The sequence below is a fragment of the Eschrichtius robustus genome, chromosome 5, assembly GCF_028021215.1.
Source record: "Eschrichtius robustus isolate mEscRob2 chromosome 5, mEscRob2.pri, whole genome shotgun sequence".
NCBI lineage: Eukaryota > Metazoa > Chordata > Mammalia > Artiodactyla > Eschrichtiidae > Eschrichtius > Eschrichtius robustus.
Genome location: NC_090828.1, coordinates 59,022,670 through 59,039,647, shown reverse-complemented (window position 1 = coordinate 59,039,647; position 16,978 = coordinate 59,022,670). Strand labels below are relative to the sequence as shown.

Below are 16,978 nucleotides of genomic sequence, written 5' to 3'. Positions count from 1 at the left end.
ACGTATATTCTTCTGGTTTTTCTTAACCATCCCCTTTATCCATTTTACTTGCTACCAACAATATCGCCTAAATCTTAGCTTTCAAAAATTAAGATTTTCCCACAGCTCTCCCTGCCCACAAGACCACATATAAAATCTTTCTTTTGACATTCACAATCTAGTCTCCACAATTTGTTCCTTATTTATCCAGCTCACCTCTCACTATACCTTAGTGCAAAGCCTCTATCAGCCAGTTTATATCACTGTAACGCTGGATAAACACCAGGTTCATAATTTCTAGTTCTACATGCCAGTTATCATTCCCCAACTTCATCATCCCCCAACTTCTTGAAACCTCTCCTTTCTTATCCAAATCTTGCCTACTATTTAAGGCCTGTCTCAGGTACCACTTCTTCCACCAAGTCTTCAGTCTACATCATGGATCTCTCCTTCCCTGGATGGCTCTGGTACTTTGTTTCATATCAGTGCCATCTCAACAAATTCTAAGTTCCTTTAAGGTATCCTTTTATAACCCCCAGTCCCAGCTGAGTGCTAAGCAAAATCTGAAAATACTTGCTGAATGGAATTAACACATCAATGAATGTCAAAGGTTTCAGACAGACTAAAAATGTGTTTTGTAACATAGCAATTTATAACTAATTGTTATCCATGAACCCATTTCTTTTTATATCCAATTTTTTTTCTTTTTTCATCTTCTGAATATTTATAAAGCAGACTACTACTGGGGTATTTTAAGTCAGTTGAACAGGTATACAAAGGCAAAAGAAGTATAGTCTAGTGGGAAAGCAAAAAATTGGGAATAAATACTTGTTTAATTACTAGAATAGGGTTCAGTATGGGAATTTCAGTTCATTCTGCCATTCATTTGCATAACTACTTAACATTCCATCTTTATCTATAAATAGGGAGCACTATTTTTTAAATTTAATTTTATTTATGTATTTTTTATACAGCAGGTTCTTATTAGTTATCTATTTTATACATATTAGTGTATATATGTCAATCCCAATCTCCCAATTCATCCCACCACCCTCCCTCCCCTGCAGCACTATTCTTTTGTTATCAATCTGAGTGTAGTTTTTCAAATCTGAAAAATAATTGAAAGCAGTGACCCATATTAACAAATTAGATTTATAATCATTATATCAACTATTAAGTTCTAATTAATACTTATAAATAAGGCTCTTGGGGGGAGGGGAGAATCCCACTCTGAGGAATTATTATATAGCTTTGAAGAACTAAGAGACAAAATTAGCCACCCACTGTGGCTCCTATTTTGATTACTGCAGGGTTTCAATCCCTAGCAAATAACACAAAGACCCAGACAAGATCATTCTATTATTTAATGGCATATCGTTAAATGCTTCATTTCCTTTCTGTTTACAGCTCAAGCACTAGAGCATAATTATGATTAGTCAGGGTGCTTATGCTATCAGCATTGTTTAAGAATGAATTATAGCACTTAACTATGCCCTACTGTATCTTTTAATGACAGAGGCAGGGAACCATTCTGATTTGCTAAAATCCACCTTTCACCTCAGTAGAGTCTTGGTTTCTTCTCATACGCGGATTTCTTAAAGTACCTCTGAGAAGAATTGTTTTTAAAAATAGCAAGCTTATTTTTTTAGTCTGCAATAATGCAGTGTAGTATTATGTCACTTGAGTATAGATAAATCATTTCAATGCAATTTCATAGACCATTATAATTATAGTACAGAGAGAAAGTAAACACGACTGTCCTTCTTCTTTAATCACTAACATCTCTCTTCTGAGTCACCTGTAAATTGGACCAATGTTGTAGAACAAATGCAGTCGTAAAAAGGACATTTCCTTTAAGCTACCACGCTTATCTGTGAACTAGAGAGTAGGAATTCTTGGGAGAGGCCACATAACAAACAGAAAGAATGATCTTCTCTCTAGAGACAGTCTTCTCTGTTCACCCTGAGCATAGCCAGAAGGCAGATGGCTATGAACAGCAGTAATAAATAATCTCATTGGAGCAGATACATGGCCCTAGTTCTGTACCACAGCTTCCAATCTGTAGTTATATGAAAAAGCACTTCTGTGTATACTGTTGGTTTCTGGTAAAGTTATTGTCTACAACCTAATGTCACAAGAGCTCTTACATTATCTGTGATTTAAAAACAAACAAACAATTACAACTCAAAATCTGCAAGCATAATCATCAGGGGAACTGGGCTAGCACACTGCTGGGAACATGATTATTACCAGATTCATTGATTTAATGTGGGACATGAGAAAAGCAGCAATGAAAATGGCTGACTATATTTTTTATTTGGAGATTCTGCCTTAATATGAGAATGGATAAACTCATCTAATAGGTCTTTTTCCACTGCTACTCATTTTATGAATTTTTTTGAATAATGTAAAGATTATGAAAAACTTTGATTCTCTCTGAAAATAATGTATTATAAGGGCTAGCTGGGTCTTCTGATGATCAAATGGGCATGTTATATAACTGTGTGGCATAAGAGAATGCCCAGGATTTAAATCTAGGTTTGGGTCTCAGTCACCTGTTAGCTGTGTGACCTGGGGTAAGACAATTAAATCTCTGTAAGTCTGCCTTCTTATTTGAAAATGAGGATAATAATATCTGCCCTACCTCAAATGAGATAAGTATATAAGAAAATACTCTTATAAAGTTACAAATGTTAGTTCTATTTAGTTATGGGCTTACTACTCTATGACAGCATGAAACTTACAGTTCATGTCTAAATTAAGATATAGCACTATTTATTAAATATTTAACACTATGATACTCAGCCACTTCTAAGGTCCTTATACCATCAATACCTTGACAAATGTACATTATTAATGCTCCTGAAGAGAGGGACAACACATTAACTCCTTGCTCTTTTATTTCCAAAATCTTTATTTAAATGCTTGGCTCATCCTTTAATTTTAAAATTGATTAACCTTAAAGGAACACCTATCTAGTTTCTGACTATTCACAGCTCAGTTATCTAAGAGCCTGGTTTTTCCTCTCTCATAAACCTCCTACTTTATTCATAGTTATATAATTTCTTAAGTGTGTATCTCTATTTCTGGTAAGCAATATGGAGGAAGAGAATGATGAAAAGTATAGTCCACTAGAATCCTTCTGGTGCCAGAGGTGTAATAATTTTTTTGTTTGGGGGGGGTGGGTTGTTAAAAGATAAGAAATTTGAAAGTTAATGGCAGATTTCAATTGTCCATTTCATTAAGTTTCATTCAGTCTCTGCTCAGAAGATATATCACCAGAGAGGCCTTCACTGACCCTGCTCCCCACCTCAAATGCCATCTCCTTGTAAAATAACACTACTTTGTTTTTATGGCCCTTGTCATTACCTGATATTATTTTTGTTTTTATTTTACTTTCCCATTAAAATGTAAATTCAGTATGTACAAGAACTTTGTTCACAAGTGTATTCACAGCAGCTAGCACAGTCACTGGTACTAACAGGTTCCTATGAATGAATGAAGTAATAAATGAATGACTATATCCATAATATTCAGTTCCCTACATTATGATACATGATCAGAGCAAAACATAAACTTTAAAAATATTAAAAATTCATAGAAAGTACATTGGTAGATGCCAGGGGCTGGGGGCTTGGGGGGCAGTAGGGAGGGGGAATGGGGAGTTAGTGTTTAAAGGGGACAGAGTTTCAGTTTAGGTAGGTGAAAAATTTGGGAGATGGATGATGGTGAGAGTTGTACTTAGTGCCACTGAACTGTACACTTAAGTATGGTTAAAATAGTATGTTTTATATTATGTGACTTTTACCACAATAAAAAAACATTAAAAAAAAAGTAGTTACTAAGTATACACTTTCTTGGTGGCAGAGAGTTCTGGAAAATAGAATATGTTTCTAAGCTATCTCAACATCCCCAACTAGTATGTTTACTATTTCATCAGGAAAACATATACACATAGAAACATAAAATTAGGCTGTTTAAAGAGTTGGAAAGTTAAAGAAGGAAAAGTTGGAAAGGTAAAAAAAAGTCCTCATTTTGTCCTTAAACAAGAAATTAACTTCGACCAAAGTACACTGATATTTTGAATAAAAAACTCAATAACAAGCATTAATGTAAAATAATATACACTCTAGATGGAAAGAAAAATAAGGAAGGGAAAAAGTCACTCATAAATTTCCACTGCTAACATTTAATAAAGACAGTTTTTCAACAGGTGTATGCCTATGCTTTTTACATAATTTAAATCAGAATCTGATCTCTTCTGGAAATTATATTTCTTTCATATGTGATTATTGAGAAGAAAAACAATACTATTAGAAAGATGACTCACAAAGTTTATTTGGATATGACCATTTATTTCAGGTAGATGTTTGAAGGTGCCTCAAACTCTGAAAAAATATAATTCATCTAACTTAAGACATATTTAAGAAAAAAATATGAAAGATTTCTTAGATATAAGTATAAATCACTAACAAATGCTTAGTTAAAAGATTCAAATTAAAGCCTTACATTTTGTTACCTTCTAAAAGACCTGAAATTTTTTAAAACTTAAAAAATAAAAAGTAACTTACCTATAGGATATCCCAATGCAAAGTCGTTACTTTGTGTAGCAAAAATAGGGAATAGTCCAGCTTTGCTAAATCGACTATCGGGACTGGCAACCAATAAGGTTAATACACATACAATGAAAAATACAGAAGCTTTGGCAATTAAGATACTATATAGAAAAGACCAGTCCACATTGGAAAAATTAAGTACAACCATGTTTTTGAATAATAAAGCTGGAAGTGCAAACCTGGAGACAAAATTTCCCAGTCCTTTTGCCTGTGTTGATGTTATAACATTGGCCCTTCCTGCTATGTAGCCACAAAGGACTATGCCAAAGCATTCTAGTAAGGCTGGAAAAAGCCTTGTTATTGACATTGAAGGTGGGTCATTAGTGGAATTAAATCCATGTGTTACTGGTGAGGACAAAGTCTTGGTCATATTGACTGCAATGGTCAAGTTCTTGGCAGGTATATCAGAAAAAGAATTCATTTTCTTTCACCCTCCAACTCCAGCCAGATCTCTGGAAAGAAAGAAGAAAGATTCAGTGTGAAGTCAATGAGAAGAATTCTAGTTTAAAGGATATACTGGCAAACATAGATTTATTAAATGGCCAAATAAACATACAAACTTTTTTCAACTACCATCAGAGAAAAATACAATGAAAAATAAAATGGGTGGAAGTGTCTGCTAACAACAACCTCTTGACTCTCAAAGGTGGGTCAGCTCAAAATATTTATGTTGCTGTCCTATGTTCAGTATCAGATATGAGAAAAATAAGATCCACAGATTTTACAGCTGTAATGATGCCCTGTGGTCCTCTCCAGTGCTCCACAGTCAAGCTCTGCCTAGTGGATGAGAGCATGGGGCCCACAGAGTCTGCTGAATGTCCACCTGCAGCCAAATTTTCCAGAAATTTCAGAAGTTCTCAGGGCTACATCAAAGAGTCACAATGGACAGGAAGGTCCTTTCCAGCCTGCGGAAGGACTTGAATATAGGATAGGAAGAAGAGTATAATAGAATATCACTGATCAACTTTGAACCAGTAACTTACTTTTCTGTACCTCATTTTCCTCATCTGTGAAACAGCAATAATAGTACCTACCTCATAGGAACTTGATATTATTCAATATCAAGTCCTTACAAACACATATGGCACAAATAAATCACTTAACAAAAGTTAAATATAACTTCTGGTGGCATATAAGAGAGAGAATGAAAGAAAAAATGATGGCATCCCACCAACCTACTCTTAGTTCCTTTTACACCAGCCAGACATATTGGCTGTCTTGAATTCCCCATAGTCCTTTGTGCCACAGGGGCTTTGCCCATGCAGTTCACACTAAAATATTCTCTTCCCTGCCCACCCACATAACAACTACCCATCCTCCGAATCATATCCAAATCAATTCAGGAGTCATTGTATCAGGTAAGGCTCCTCTAACACCATAGCCAGGCCAGGAGTCTTTCTCAAATAGAATCATGTTCCTTAACTTTAGGCCACTCTTCTCAGTTTATAATTATACTATGTATTAGAGTGACTATGTGATTTATGTCTGTCTCCTTCACTAGACTTTAAGTGCCATAGAAGCAGGGACTATGCATGTTTCTGCTCACTTTTGTGTCCCTAATGCCTAGCACCGTGCCTGGAGCACACAGGAGATTTAGGAGACTAAAATAATCACCTGCTCTTAAATAAACCTTTCACCCTTTAGTGGATCAATGTTCTTTCTTAGGAACTATCTACTTCATGGACAGAATTTTGTTTTTTTGTTTTTTCCTGAATGTTAAGTATTCTAAGTTTTTCACCAAGACCACAAAATGTGTTCTGAAATGTTCCAAAGCTGTTCATAAAATGTTAAAGAACACAAAATGTCTTGTAAAATGTTCTAAAGATGTTCAGAAAATGAAGCAAGGAAAACTTTATGTTAATATGACAATACTTACCAGACTTTCCTCTTGCTGCCAGGGACACAATGAACATTAGGTTTGAACAACTCTACAACTAACCAGTTTTATTAGTAACTTGAAACTAACATAGTGACAATTGCCAATTCCCAAGTGATTATTCTGGGTTAACCATCTAAAGTAGCCTTATATAAGGTAGAAAGTAAAAAAGCTTATGCTTCCTGAAATGTATAATGCCCAGGTTAAGTTCTCAAACACCCACATCACATTAAGGACTCAGAGGGCAGGCCAAAGACCAACAACTGATACAACTGGGGGTGTGGATGAGATCATTTTGTCTGTGCTACCCTGGTATAAACTGAACCGTTTTAAAACATTACATTTAATCTGGATCAGGACAAATATTTTCCTACTAGGATTAGATAGGAGTGGTCAATATACACAAAACCTGCAATACTCACATACTTGAAGTTTACCAAATAAGCATCAAATTATATCCTGGGAAAGCTACTGATTGGTACAGGTACCCATAATTAAAGTAATGAGCTGGTAAACAAGTGAACAAAGGTGTTAAACATTTGGAGCCCCTGAGAGATGTGGACTTGAAAAGGCAGTGCTAAAGATTAAGGTGATAAACTACTCCAGTCTTCTGTTTTTAAAAAAGTTCCCTATATTTCTTTTCCTGGAGCATTATAACTTACACTGCTCCCTACCCCTTATTTGTACCACACTTGCATATCAATGTATTCCAATAATTTTTAAACCAACAGTTTTAACTAAACTTGCAGTTGTTCAGTGAAAAGAGTCAAATGGCCTGAACCCAATTTGGGGCCTATCACTCATCAACTCTTCGGGTAACTCAGCCTCTCTGCACCGTAGCTTCTTCAACTGTAAAATGAGAGTAAAAACCTCCTTAGAGGGCTCTTGTGAGGATTGGAGCTTTTATACACAGCTTATCACAAAGTAGGCCTTCAAGAAATGGTAGCAATTGCCATTAGGAGTTGTGTGTCCTAATAATAAGAAGAATGGTAGTAAATTAAATATAATTCATTGTTCTATGCAGTTCTTCAAACATACTTGGTATTAAAGAGCCTCCAGGGCTTCCCTGGTGGCGCAGTGGTTGAGAGTCTGCCTGCCGGTGCAGGGGACACGGGTTCGAGCCCTGGTCTGGGAGGATCCCACATGCCGCGGAGCGGCTGGGCCCGTGGGCCACAATTGCTGAGCCTGCGCGTCTGGAGCCTGTGCTCCGCGGCGGGAGAGGCCGCGATGGTGAGAGGCCCGCGCATCGCGATGAAGAGTGTGACCCCCGCTTGCCGCAACTGGAGAAAGCCCTCTCACAGAGACGAAGACCCAACACAGCCAAAAAATAAATAAATACAATTAAAAAAAAAAAAAAAAAAGCCTCCAACTAAAACAGAGGGATGGGATGGGTTGTAAGGTTATCAGTTTTCATTTTATACCAAACAACTAAGAGGAGTTCAATTTAATTTAGTTTGATCTTAGTTGTTAGCAGGGAAGGGAGAGCTCTTTATTTCCCTCAAGGTGATGGTCAAATAGCTGTAGCAAGGCCCAGGTTTAACTTTCAGGTAGTCAAAAATTAAGTGAAAAACTTTGGGAAGTAATCTTCCCCTTCCCATGAAGTTTCTTTTAATGTTCCTTGATATTATAGAAGCAATATCTGCTAATTGAGGGGCAGTCAAAATAACCAAAAAGGACTTACAAAGTTTTATCTCATCTGAAATTTTTTTCCAACAGGAAGAGAATATACTTTTTTTAAAAAATAAATTTATTTTATTTTATTTTTGGCTACGTTGGATCTTCGTTGCTGCACACGGGCTTTCTCTGGTTGCGGCGAGCGGGGGCTACTCTTCGTTGCGGTGCGCAGGCTTCTCCTTGCTGTGGCTTCCCTTGTTGAGGGGCAGGGGCTCTAGGCGCACGGGTTTCAGTAGTTGTGGCTCTTGGGCTCTAGAGCGCAGGCTCAGTAGTTGTGGCGCGCGGGCTTAGTTGCTCCGCGGCATGTGGATCTTCCCGGACCAGGGCTTAATCCCGTGTCCCCTGCATTGGCAGGCGGATTCTTAACCACTGCGCCACCAGAGAAGCCCCGAGAATATACTTCTTAAAGCATTCTTTTAAAATAAACAGGAGCCACAGCAATGGAAGTTTAAAAAAAAAAATAGCATCCAGTCTTTTCATCTCATTAAAAACAAGGCTTGTTAAAGAACAAAAAAGTTGGCTTGTCACAGTAAAAGACCACTCACTGGGTCGGGAGCAGAGAAATGCTATACACCAGCCACTTCTGGCCACTCATACTTGGTTTAGATAACATGGAGGAACCACTAACATTGTAAACAACTGCTATTAAGTGAAAATGGGGAGGAGGGTTCTGACGGGTTTCAAAGAGAAAGCTTTAAACTCTTAAGCTATTTCTCAAACACCCAGTAACCTTTCTCCGGTGGGAAAAGCATAATACAGTGTGGTCCTATTCAAGCACCCTTCAACACCAGCAGTCACACCATCCACCCACTCCCACCTACTTGCAGGGGACCAAACGTCTTCCCTAAAGACCCAGAGTGGGGAGGGAGTGCTGAGCACTGCCTCTTCTCTTGTCGGCAGGGACAGACTTTGGCCCTCTAAGATAAGGATGTAGAGAATCCGTAACCAAATAGGCCGCCTAAAGAACAGCTGCCACCCAATGCCTGGGCAGCCAGCAGTGGAAGTGTAAAGGCAGCCTGGGTTCTGTGCCTGGGATACAAAGTTGGTCGCTCAGCTTCCCCAGGGCATGGCATTCACAAAGCATGGTAAGTGAAATGCTCCAAAAAGGGGTAAGGGAGAAAATTTGGTGCAACGCTCCAGGTACCTGGGCAGAAGCTCCCAGGATGGCATTCACTGAGGCCAACCCCCGGAATAAAGGGAAGAGTCTGAGAATGGTAGGGTGGACGCACGTAAATGATGTGCTCCTCAAACTGAGAGATGGCAGCTCTGTCACCAAAGGGGACAAGCCGCCCCTTCCCCTACGTAAGTCTTCCCGGGTGGCCCCGCACGTCCTAAAGGCGGGCGCTGCGGGGCAGAGGCGGGCAGGCGCAGGCAGCGGATTGCGGGCTTGGGCGCTGCCCACCTGCTCAGACTCGAGGGGCGAGAGCGGGGTCACCAGGGGCCCGCAAAGCCGAGCCGGGACCGCGCAGGTCGGCGCCCCGGGGGCCCATCTCACCTGCTACGGCCGCATCCCCGGGGCCGCGGGAGAAGGGAGTCGATGTTCGAGGTGGGTCAAGCAGGGAGGAAATCACCGTCACCTCCCACCCCAGCCCTCCTAGCCGAGAGCTGCCGGCTGCCAGCGGCCGGCTATAGCAGCTTATTCACATTCCGAGAAAGTGAGGCGCTCGTAAGCTGGGACCGGGTCAGCTCCTCCCTGCGCCGCCGCCCCGCCTCCAGGCCCCGCCCCCGGCCGGGGGAACCACAGAGCCGCGCCGTCCAAGGCCCCGCCTTCAGGCTCCGCCTCCCGCCGCGAGACTACGCCGCGCGGCCCCGGCCCCGCCCTCTGGCTCCGTCCCCGACCGCTGAGACGCGGAGGCTCAAGGTCCTCCGGTACCCCAGCCTCCGCCGCAGGCTGTGAGCTTCCCAGCCGCTAGACGCCGGCGGCGGGACTTCCGGCCGCTCGGCTCCTGCAAAATGGCGGCTGCCGTGGGCGCTTTGCCGTTTCGTTTTCCTCTCCGTAAATTCAGGTGCAGAGCCTCTTGTCTTTACGCCTAACCCCAGACTCGTGTGGTTGGCCAAGTCCTCTCTTGATTAGCCTGCTCGTTTTTATAGCACAGTTTAAAGCAAGGTCTTTAATCGTGGGTCAGACTCCTGCCTTTCACCTTTCTCAAGGCAGTGTGACCTTGACCTTCCTAAATCAGAGACTAAAATGTCTGTAAAGCTTTAGCCCTGTGCTTGGTTTAGAATAAGCACCCAGTCCCTGACTGCTTGTGTTTCTATTGTCGGGGGAACGACATCCATATCCCTTCAGTGTACTGAGCGGAAACTGTATTGGTGGAAAACTGTAGAGCAGGAACTGAACATATAGAAAAGTCGTGAATTCTGCTACTCTTCTCCTCACTTCACCCTTGTTCTCTATCTTCCTAACTTTTAACAGCTTCCCTGTTTCCCTTGAACCTGGCTGCTTTTTTTTTTTTAATCTCCTGGTTATATCTCAAAGCTAAAAGAATTTGTGTTTAGAAAGTATGGAGATTAATTCAATTAAATAAATATTTATTCAGCTTTAACTTTTAGCGGAATACTGGAAGATAGGCCTGGAAAGGTAAGTTAGGGTGAACCTCTAGGAAGTTCCTTAGGTTAGCCTTAAGAGTTTGGACCTATCCTCTGACCACAGTAAAACCATCAAATTCTTTTTTCATGAGAACATGTCTTAGTGATCACACTATTTTCAGATATGCAATCTGGAAGCTTTCCCAGGATTAGTTGAAAGACTGAAAGCAGGAAAAACATGACTTTGGGAAAAACCAAGCCACGAGGAAATAAAGATGTAGTCTGGGGTGGTGGTAATGAAAAGAATGAAAGAGGTTTGAGAGACATTACAAAAGGAGAACTGATGGGACTGGATTACTGATAGGGCAAGAAAAGGAAGGAGATAATGAAGGTATGTATTTGTTCATCCATTATAGTAAAGAAAAGGAATTGAGCTAGGGAGACTCTAACATCCTTATTAGTTCTAAAGTTCTACTGTTTCCTATCATTCTATTATCTGAAGATGAAAGGAAGAAATCTTTCAAGTGAGGGAAGTGGTTACAAGAAGATAATGAATTTGGTTTCAGGCCTAAAATCTAAAACCTCAAGAAACTTAGTTTAGTCTCCTCTCTTGAAGAAGTTATCATCATCTTCTTTATCTGAGGTCCTGGAGATTAAGTCATTGATCTAAGAACAGCCAGCAAGTGAATGAGAGTCTAAGTGCTCACTGTCCTGTGAACTAACTGCTCATGAAGGTATCAGCACATGTAAGTAGAGATTTCTAGGAGACACCTAAAGAGAAAACAGAAGCTCAAGAGAGAAAAAACAGAGCCAAAGATGTGGTTTGGAGATACCTGTATGGAGTGGACAAGTAAGAGCAGCTGGCAGGGGGACAATGACTCTAGGAACAAAGTGTTTACGGAGATGAAGGACTTCATCAAAAACTCATTCTTAGGGCTTCCCTGGTGGCGCAGTGGTTGAGAATCTGCCTGCCAATGCAGGGGACACGGGTTCGAGCCCTGGTCTGGGAAGATCCCACATGCCGCGGAGCAACTGGGCCCGTGAGCCACAATTACTGAGCCTGTGCGTCTGGAGCCTGTGCTCCGCAGCAAGAGAGGCCGCGACAGTGAGAGGCCCGCGCACCGCGATGAAGAGTGGCCCCCGCTCTCCGCAACTGGAGAAAGCCCTCTCACAGAAACGAAGACCCAACACAGCCATAAAATAAATAAATAAATAAAATTTTTAAAAAAAGTCATTCTTAGATAAGCAATTACTGATGAATGCCATAAGGTAATAATTTAATTCCACTATCCTGTCTGCCAGTCATTCTGTGAGATGCTGACCTATATATACTGTTAACTGGAAATAGGAAGTGAAAAGCACACCTAAGATAACTTCTGTTAATGTTTTACTATATATGTATCACTTTTTCCTATGCATATATAAATCAGTTAAGAAAAATAGGGTCATACAATACACATTATTTTTCATATACGTGATTTTTAGTAACCTTTTTCATTTAATATATAACATTTTTATTCAGAAATATAGATCTGTGTCATAATTTTCAATACCTACTTAATATTCTCTATCAAAATTTTGAGGATGATCTCCCTTGAAAAATTTGGACTCTGGGCCATCCATAGAGTCTAATCAAAGATGAGTAAAGAAGAGGAAGATAAAATAGTACAAGTGTTTAGAGTGACTTAAAATGTGTTGTTTGAATATGTCTAAAATGATTTCTAGTTTCTTTAATACTGCCTCTCCCCTTCCTGTCAGTACCAATTTCTCCTTAGAGATTCATATGATTCCAGAGAAGCTGATCTCCGCCTTCAAAGGTGATGTAACTAACCTATGCTAACCAATCAGTATGTTCGTTAGACTCAATCATTGAGTCAGGATGGGCAGTGGCACCAAGGTGGTTTGATAGAATGGCTCTTAGAACATTTGCTGAGAATGCTGACGTTCTTTTCTACTGCCAGGAAGATACTGGCAGCCATCTAGGGACCACGAGAGGAACCAGTCTTAGAATGGTGCAGACACCAAGGAAAGCACAGCAGAGGGAAGGAAATAAACGGGTCCTTGATGACATATTGAGTTGTAGGATCAAGCTTCACCTGAAGCCAGTCAGCCTGTGGACTTCTCATTCATGTGAGCCAATCAATTTTCTTTATTGTTTAAACAAGTTTGAGTTGGGTTTTCTGTTACTTGAAATCAAATGTATAAAAAAAATTCTAGAAGAAAATGCCAATAGTAATTATCTTTGAGTGATAAAAATACACGACTTTTTTTTTTCTGTGTAGAAAAGTTCCCAAAATTTCTACCAAAAAATGTGTATGTATTTTATCAGGAAAAAGTCTGAAATAAGTCATAAAGTGTATATTTTGGCTATATGGAAATGTTGAACCATAATAGTAAATATTTTTCTAAAATTCACTGCTAAGTATTAAACCAGGTAGGTGTACAAAATCCACCTATAAAATAGAACAATTTAAGAGCACTGATACAGTGCAATATATGAACTTACACAAGACTAAGGCCTTGTTTTTGTTAATCTGTGTATCCCTAGCATTTATAATAGTGCTTTCCATGACATACAGTAGCTGTTTCATAAATGGTTTTTGAATGATTGAATAAAACATAACTGCCTACCAGTTATCCAAGATACCTTCTTTCTATTCAATGGGAATGATGGGGCTTGGGGCAGGCTGTTCCTAAATATGCCAAGGTGGCATATTGATTATTTTGATTTAAAGTTACTTGAGAAACAGCTCCTATAAGAACACTCTGACCTTCCTTTGTTCCCCTGAAAGCAGGAAACAAAGCTCCCATAGGAAGTTATCCTCCCTATGCCATGCGGATAAAGGGCATTGAGATAGGGAATTTGAGGCCGGGAAAGGTGTATAAGCAAACTTTGTTACTCCTTCATTAATTTGCTACCCCAAGCAAAAACCCCCTTGTTTTGTCAAATCTTCACAAATGTTTGATTCTTTTTCTAAAAAGGTATGTAAACAGCCTGCTTTGTTCTCTTCTTAGGTATGTATCAAATTAATTTTGTTTTTCTCTTGTTTATCGTCCTTATGTTAATTTGATTGTTAGACCAGTCGAAGGAACCTAGAAGGGGAAAGGAAAAATTTTCTTCCCCCACAAGAAGCTATTTGATACAAGCAACTGTGGTATAGCTCTTTTATAGTGGCTGGATTTCTTATTTTTTCCAGCTTTTCACTTGGCCCAGGTTTATAGCTTTACATAAACATTCTCTGAAACTATGGCTTCTGTTTGTTATTTTAAATGCTATAATTAATTTAATTTCTGATCTGTCAAGATAGAACCCTGAAAATTATCTTTTAATTTAATATTGTGTTTTTGTAAATACATAATAACTTTTTCCCCTTTTCAATTTGCTGTTAAAATATTCTTACAGGGCTTCTGGGTTGGTGGGCACATGGAGGTGCCTGGAGAGTGGCTCATCCAGAGAGGGCTTGGAAGCTCCGAGCCCCTTCCCACATACTGTGCCCTATGCATCTCTTCCATCTGGATGTTCATCTGTATCCTTCATCATATCCTTTTATAATAAACTGGTAAAAATAAATATATATAGATTTTATATACACATGTAATATGTGTATTACATATATATTCTTACAAAAGCAGTGAGGGAAAATAGAATCTAAACATCTCACCTTGTTATTGATCTTATTGACTTCAGGTAAGGCTCAAATGTAGTTACGCAGGCAAGGGCTTTTGTCTGGGCCAGCACTTAAGTTTTAAGCAGAAAAACAATGAAACCAGAATTAGATTATGAAACTGAAAGTTAAATCAATGATTTAGATAAGAAAGGGTGCAGAAACCATACAATAGCAACATGATGACTTTGGAGCCCATCCCATTTGTCTCAGGATTTAGCTTCTTGATACTTGTGGTTTTGTTTTGATCTTTTTTTTTTTTTTTGTAAAGGGGTTAGAGATCAGGTAAATGGGAATGAAAAACAAACAAACAACAAATACTCCTGTTTTTACTGTTACTCTGTTCATTTAAAAATGTGCTCATAGACAAATTTATGTAATAGGCAGTCACTCAACAAAGAATCTTATAAATGTGCAGAACATTTTGTAATTTGAATTATGTCTAAGATGAAACACCGTAGAACTAACAAATTTTGTGTGATATAAAGAGGAAGAGGCAAAAACCTCAGATTTAGTTTTGACTTTGGAGTAAGAAGTTCTTTAGCTGATTCTAGTTAAAACCTGGGTGGAACTTTTGAGGAAATAGCTAATTCAAGAAAAGGTTATCTATCATATCCTCAGCATAACAATTAAGCACAGACCTCAGAAGCACTCTTCCAGTAGAGTATGTGTTTCAGGAGTTCCACTGTCCTTCCCTCCTTGAAGGGGCAGGCACTCTATCTGTGTTGATTTCCATAGTATCCTCAGTACCTGGAACAGTGCTTGGCACATAGTAGGCACTTGGTAAATGTTTGTTAACCTACCAACTCTTGGAATGCCAGCTAAACATGTTTATGAAATTTCTGTATTTAGAGAACTTAGAACGGAAACACCTGCTCTTTCTTGTGCTGCTTCTTTCCACTATCAACAAAAGTAACTGAAGGAGAAGTATCAGAACTCAAGTCTCTGTGTAGCAGCAGAGGAACCAGATGGTTTTGTGACTGACAGTGGCTGGAAAAGCCAAATCATGAAGAATTATCGTTGGTTGTGACATAGAATAAATGTGATAATGTCCCAAGAATCAATTCTACAAATATTTAAATGTCCCCAGAATTCCAAAAATTATTTAGACTTTCCTTTTACCTTAACTTCTATGCAAGCTTTCCCTAAGCCATTCCAAAAAGTTGAAACAGGAAAGAGAACTTAAGACTTCTGAACTACAAGAACATTACCCAGACTGGGTCAGAAAGAGTCCTGGGCACTAGGTTTGGAGACAGTTCTTCTTGGAGAATAAAACTGATAAAAGTAAGTTTCTCAGTGCAGTATTAATTGGCACCTAGGCTTCTATAGCCTATAGCTAATATCACTATTAACTATATCCTCAAGTCTGGCTTATTATTAGTTCCAATGGCCTAACTCAAGCCCTCTCCCATGGGTGTACATAAACATTTTGGAGACAAGATGTTTATAGTAATGCTAACATTTGATAAAATTCCTAGAAAAGTCTTAGAAATTTAATTTCATATGTTGCCTCAGTAACTGGTTAAGGATTTTGTTTCTTAACATAATAGTTTTTGTCAAATGAAGAACTACTATTAAAAGTTTAAGCCCAGAGGTATACATTTTATAAAACGTTACAGTGAAACTCATGACTGACCTTTGAATGGTAGGAGTTTTAAGTATGCTGTTGAAAATCTGTAAAGGACAGTTAAGAAAATTATCAGACTGTAAGAGAAACATGTGAGCTCACCAAACAGGAGTTTTAGTGTAGACTTTGCCTTTTTAATTAATTAATTAATTTATTTATTTATTTTTGGCTGCATTGGGTCTTTGTTGCTACGCACAGGCTTTCTCTAGTTGCAGCGAGCAGGGGCTACTCTTCGTTGTGGTTCGCGGGCTTCTCTCATTGTGGTGGCTTCTCTTGTTGTGGAGCACGGGTTCTAGGTATGTGGGCTTCAGTAGTTGCGGCTGGTTGGCTCAGTTGTTGTGGCTCGCGGGCTCTAGAGCGCAGGCTCAGTAGTTGTGGTGCACGGGCTTAGTTGCTCAACGGCATGTGGGATATTCCCGGACCGGGGCTCGAACCTGTGTCCCCTGATTTGGCAGGCGGATTCTTAACCACTGCGCCACCAGGGAAGTCCCTAGACTTTGTCTTTATCAAATGAAGTTAAAGGAACAAGTTATAGTTAAAGTTTGAATGGAAGAGCCTTCCCTTGTTCCACATCCGGTTGTTGCTCTTTGCATTCCTTTATTGAGCCTACATCTTCATGAGCTTTTTAGCAGGTATATGTTGAACACTTCTGTTTCATGGTCAAGACAGGATCAGAGGCCATGGATACTGACAACTGATTTGTCTGTTTTCTTCTGTCTTTTTCCGTGACTGTATCTACTGCCTCATCTTGATTTACAAGCAAAACCTAGAAAACCTACAAAAATAAGTGTTCTGTGGTTTATCTAGGAATAATACAGAAAATATTGCTGTTATTTTTGGTGAAGAAAATCAATTTTGTATAGTTTATTTCAACCTAAATAAAATGTGAATTTCGTTTTAAAAAAATGTTTAAGCCCAATATTTGCCATAGTGAATGTAATTGTTTATTTTAGAGGCAAAAGGAGACTGTCCCTGAGGGCAATTGAAACAGTTTTTAGGAATCTTCAAACCC

At 39.3% G+C, this 16,978-nt stretch overlaps 1 protein-coding gene across 1 annotated transcript in view; it reads right to left on the bottom strand.

Moving 5' to 3' along the window:
- Nucleotides 1–9,827, bottom strand: part of GPR155 (G protein-coupled receptor 155) — a 43,668-nt gene extending 33,841 nt beyond the window's left edge. The window contains exons 1-2 of the mRNA XM_068544891.1: nt 9,641–9,827; nt 4,551–5,047 (exon numbers count right to left, since the gene is read on the bottom strand). Coding sequence (XP_068400992.1) covers nt 4,551–5,016 — 466 coding nt within the window. The 5' untranslated portion in view covers nt 5,017–5,047; nt 9,641–9,827. The remainder of the gene's footprint in view (nt 1–4,550; nt 5,048–9,640) is intronic.
- Between the last annotated feature and the right edge of the window lie 7,151 nt (nt 9,828–16,978).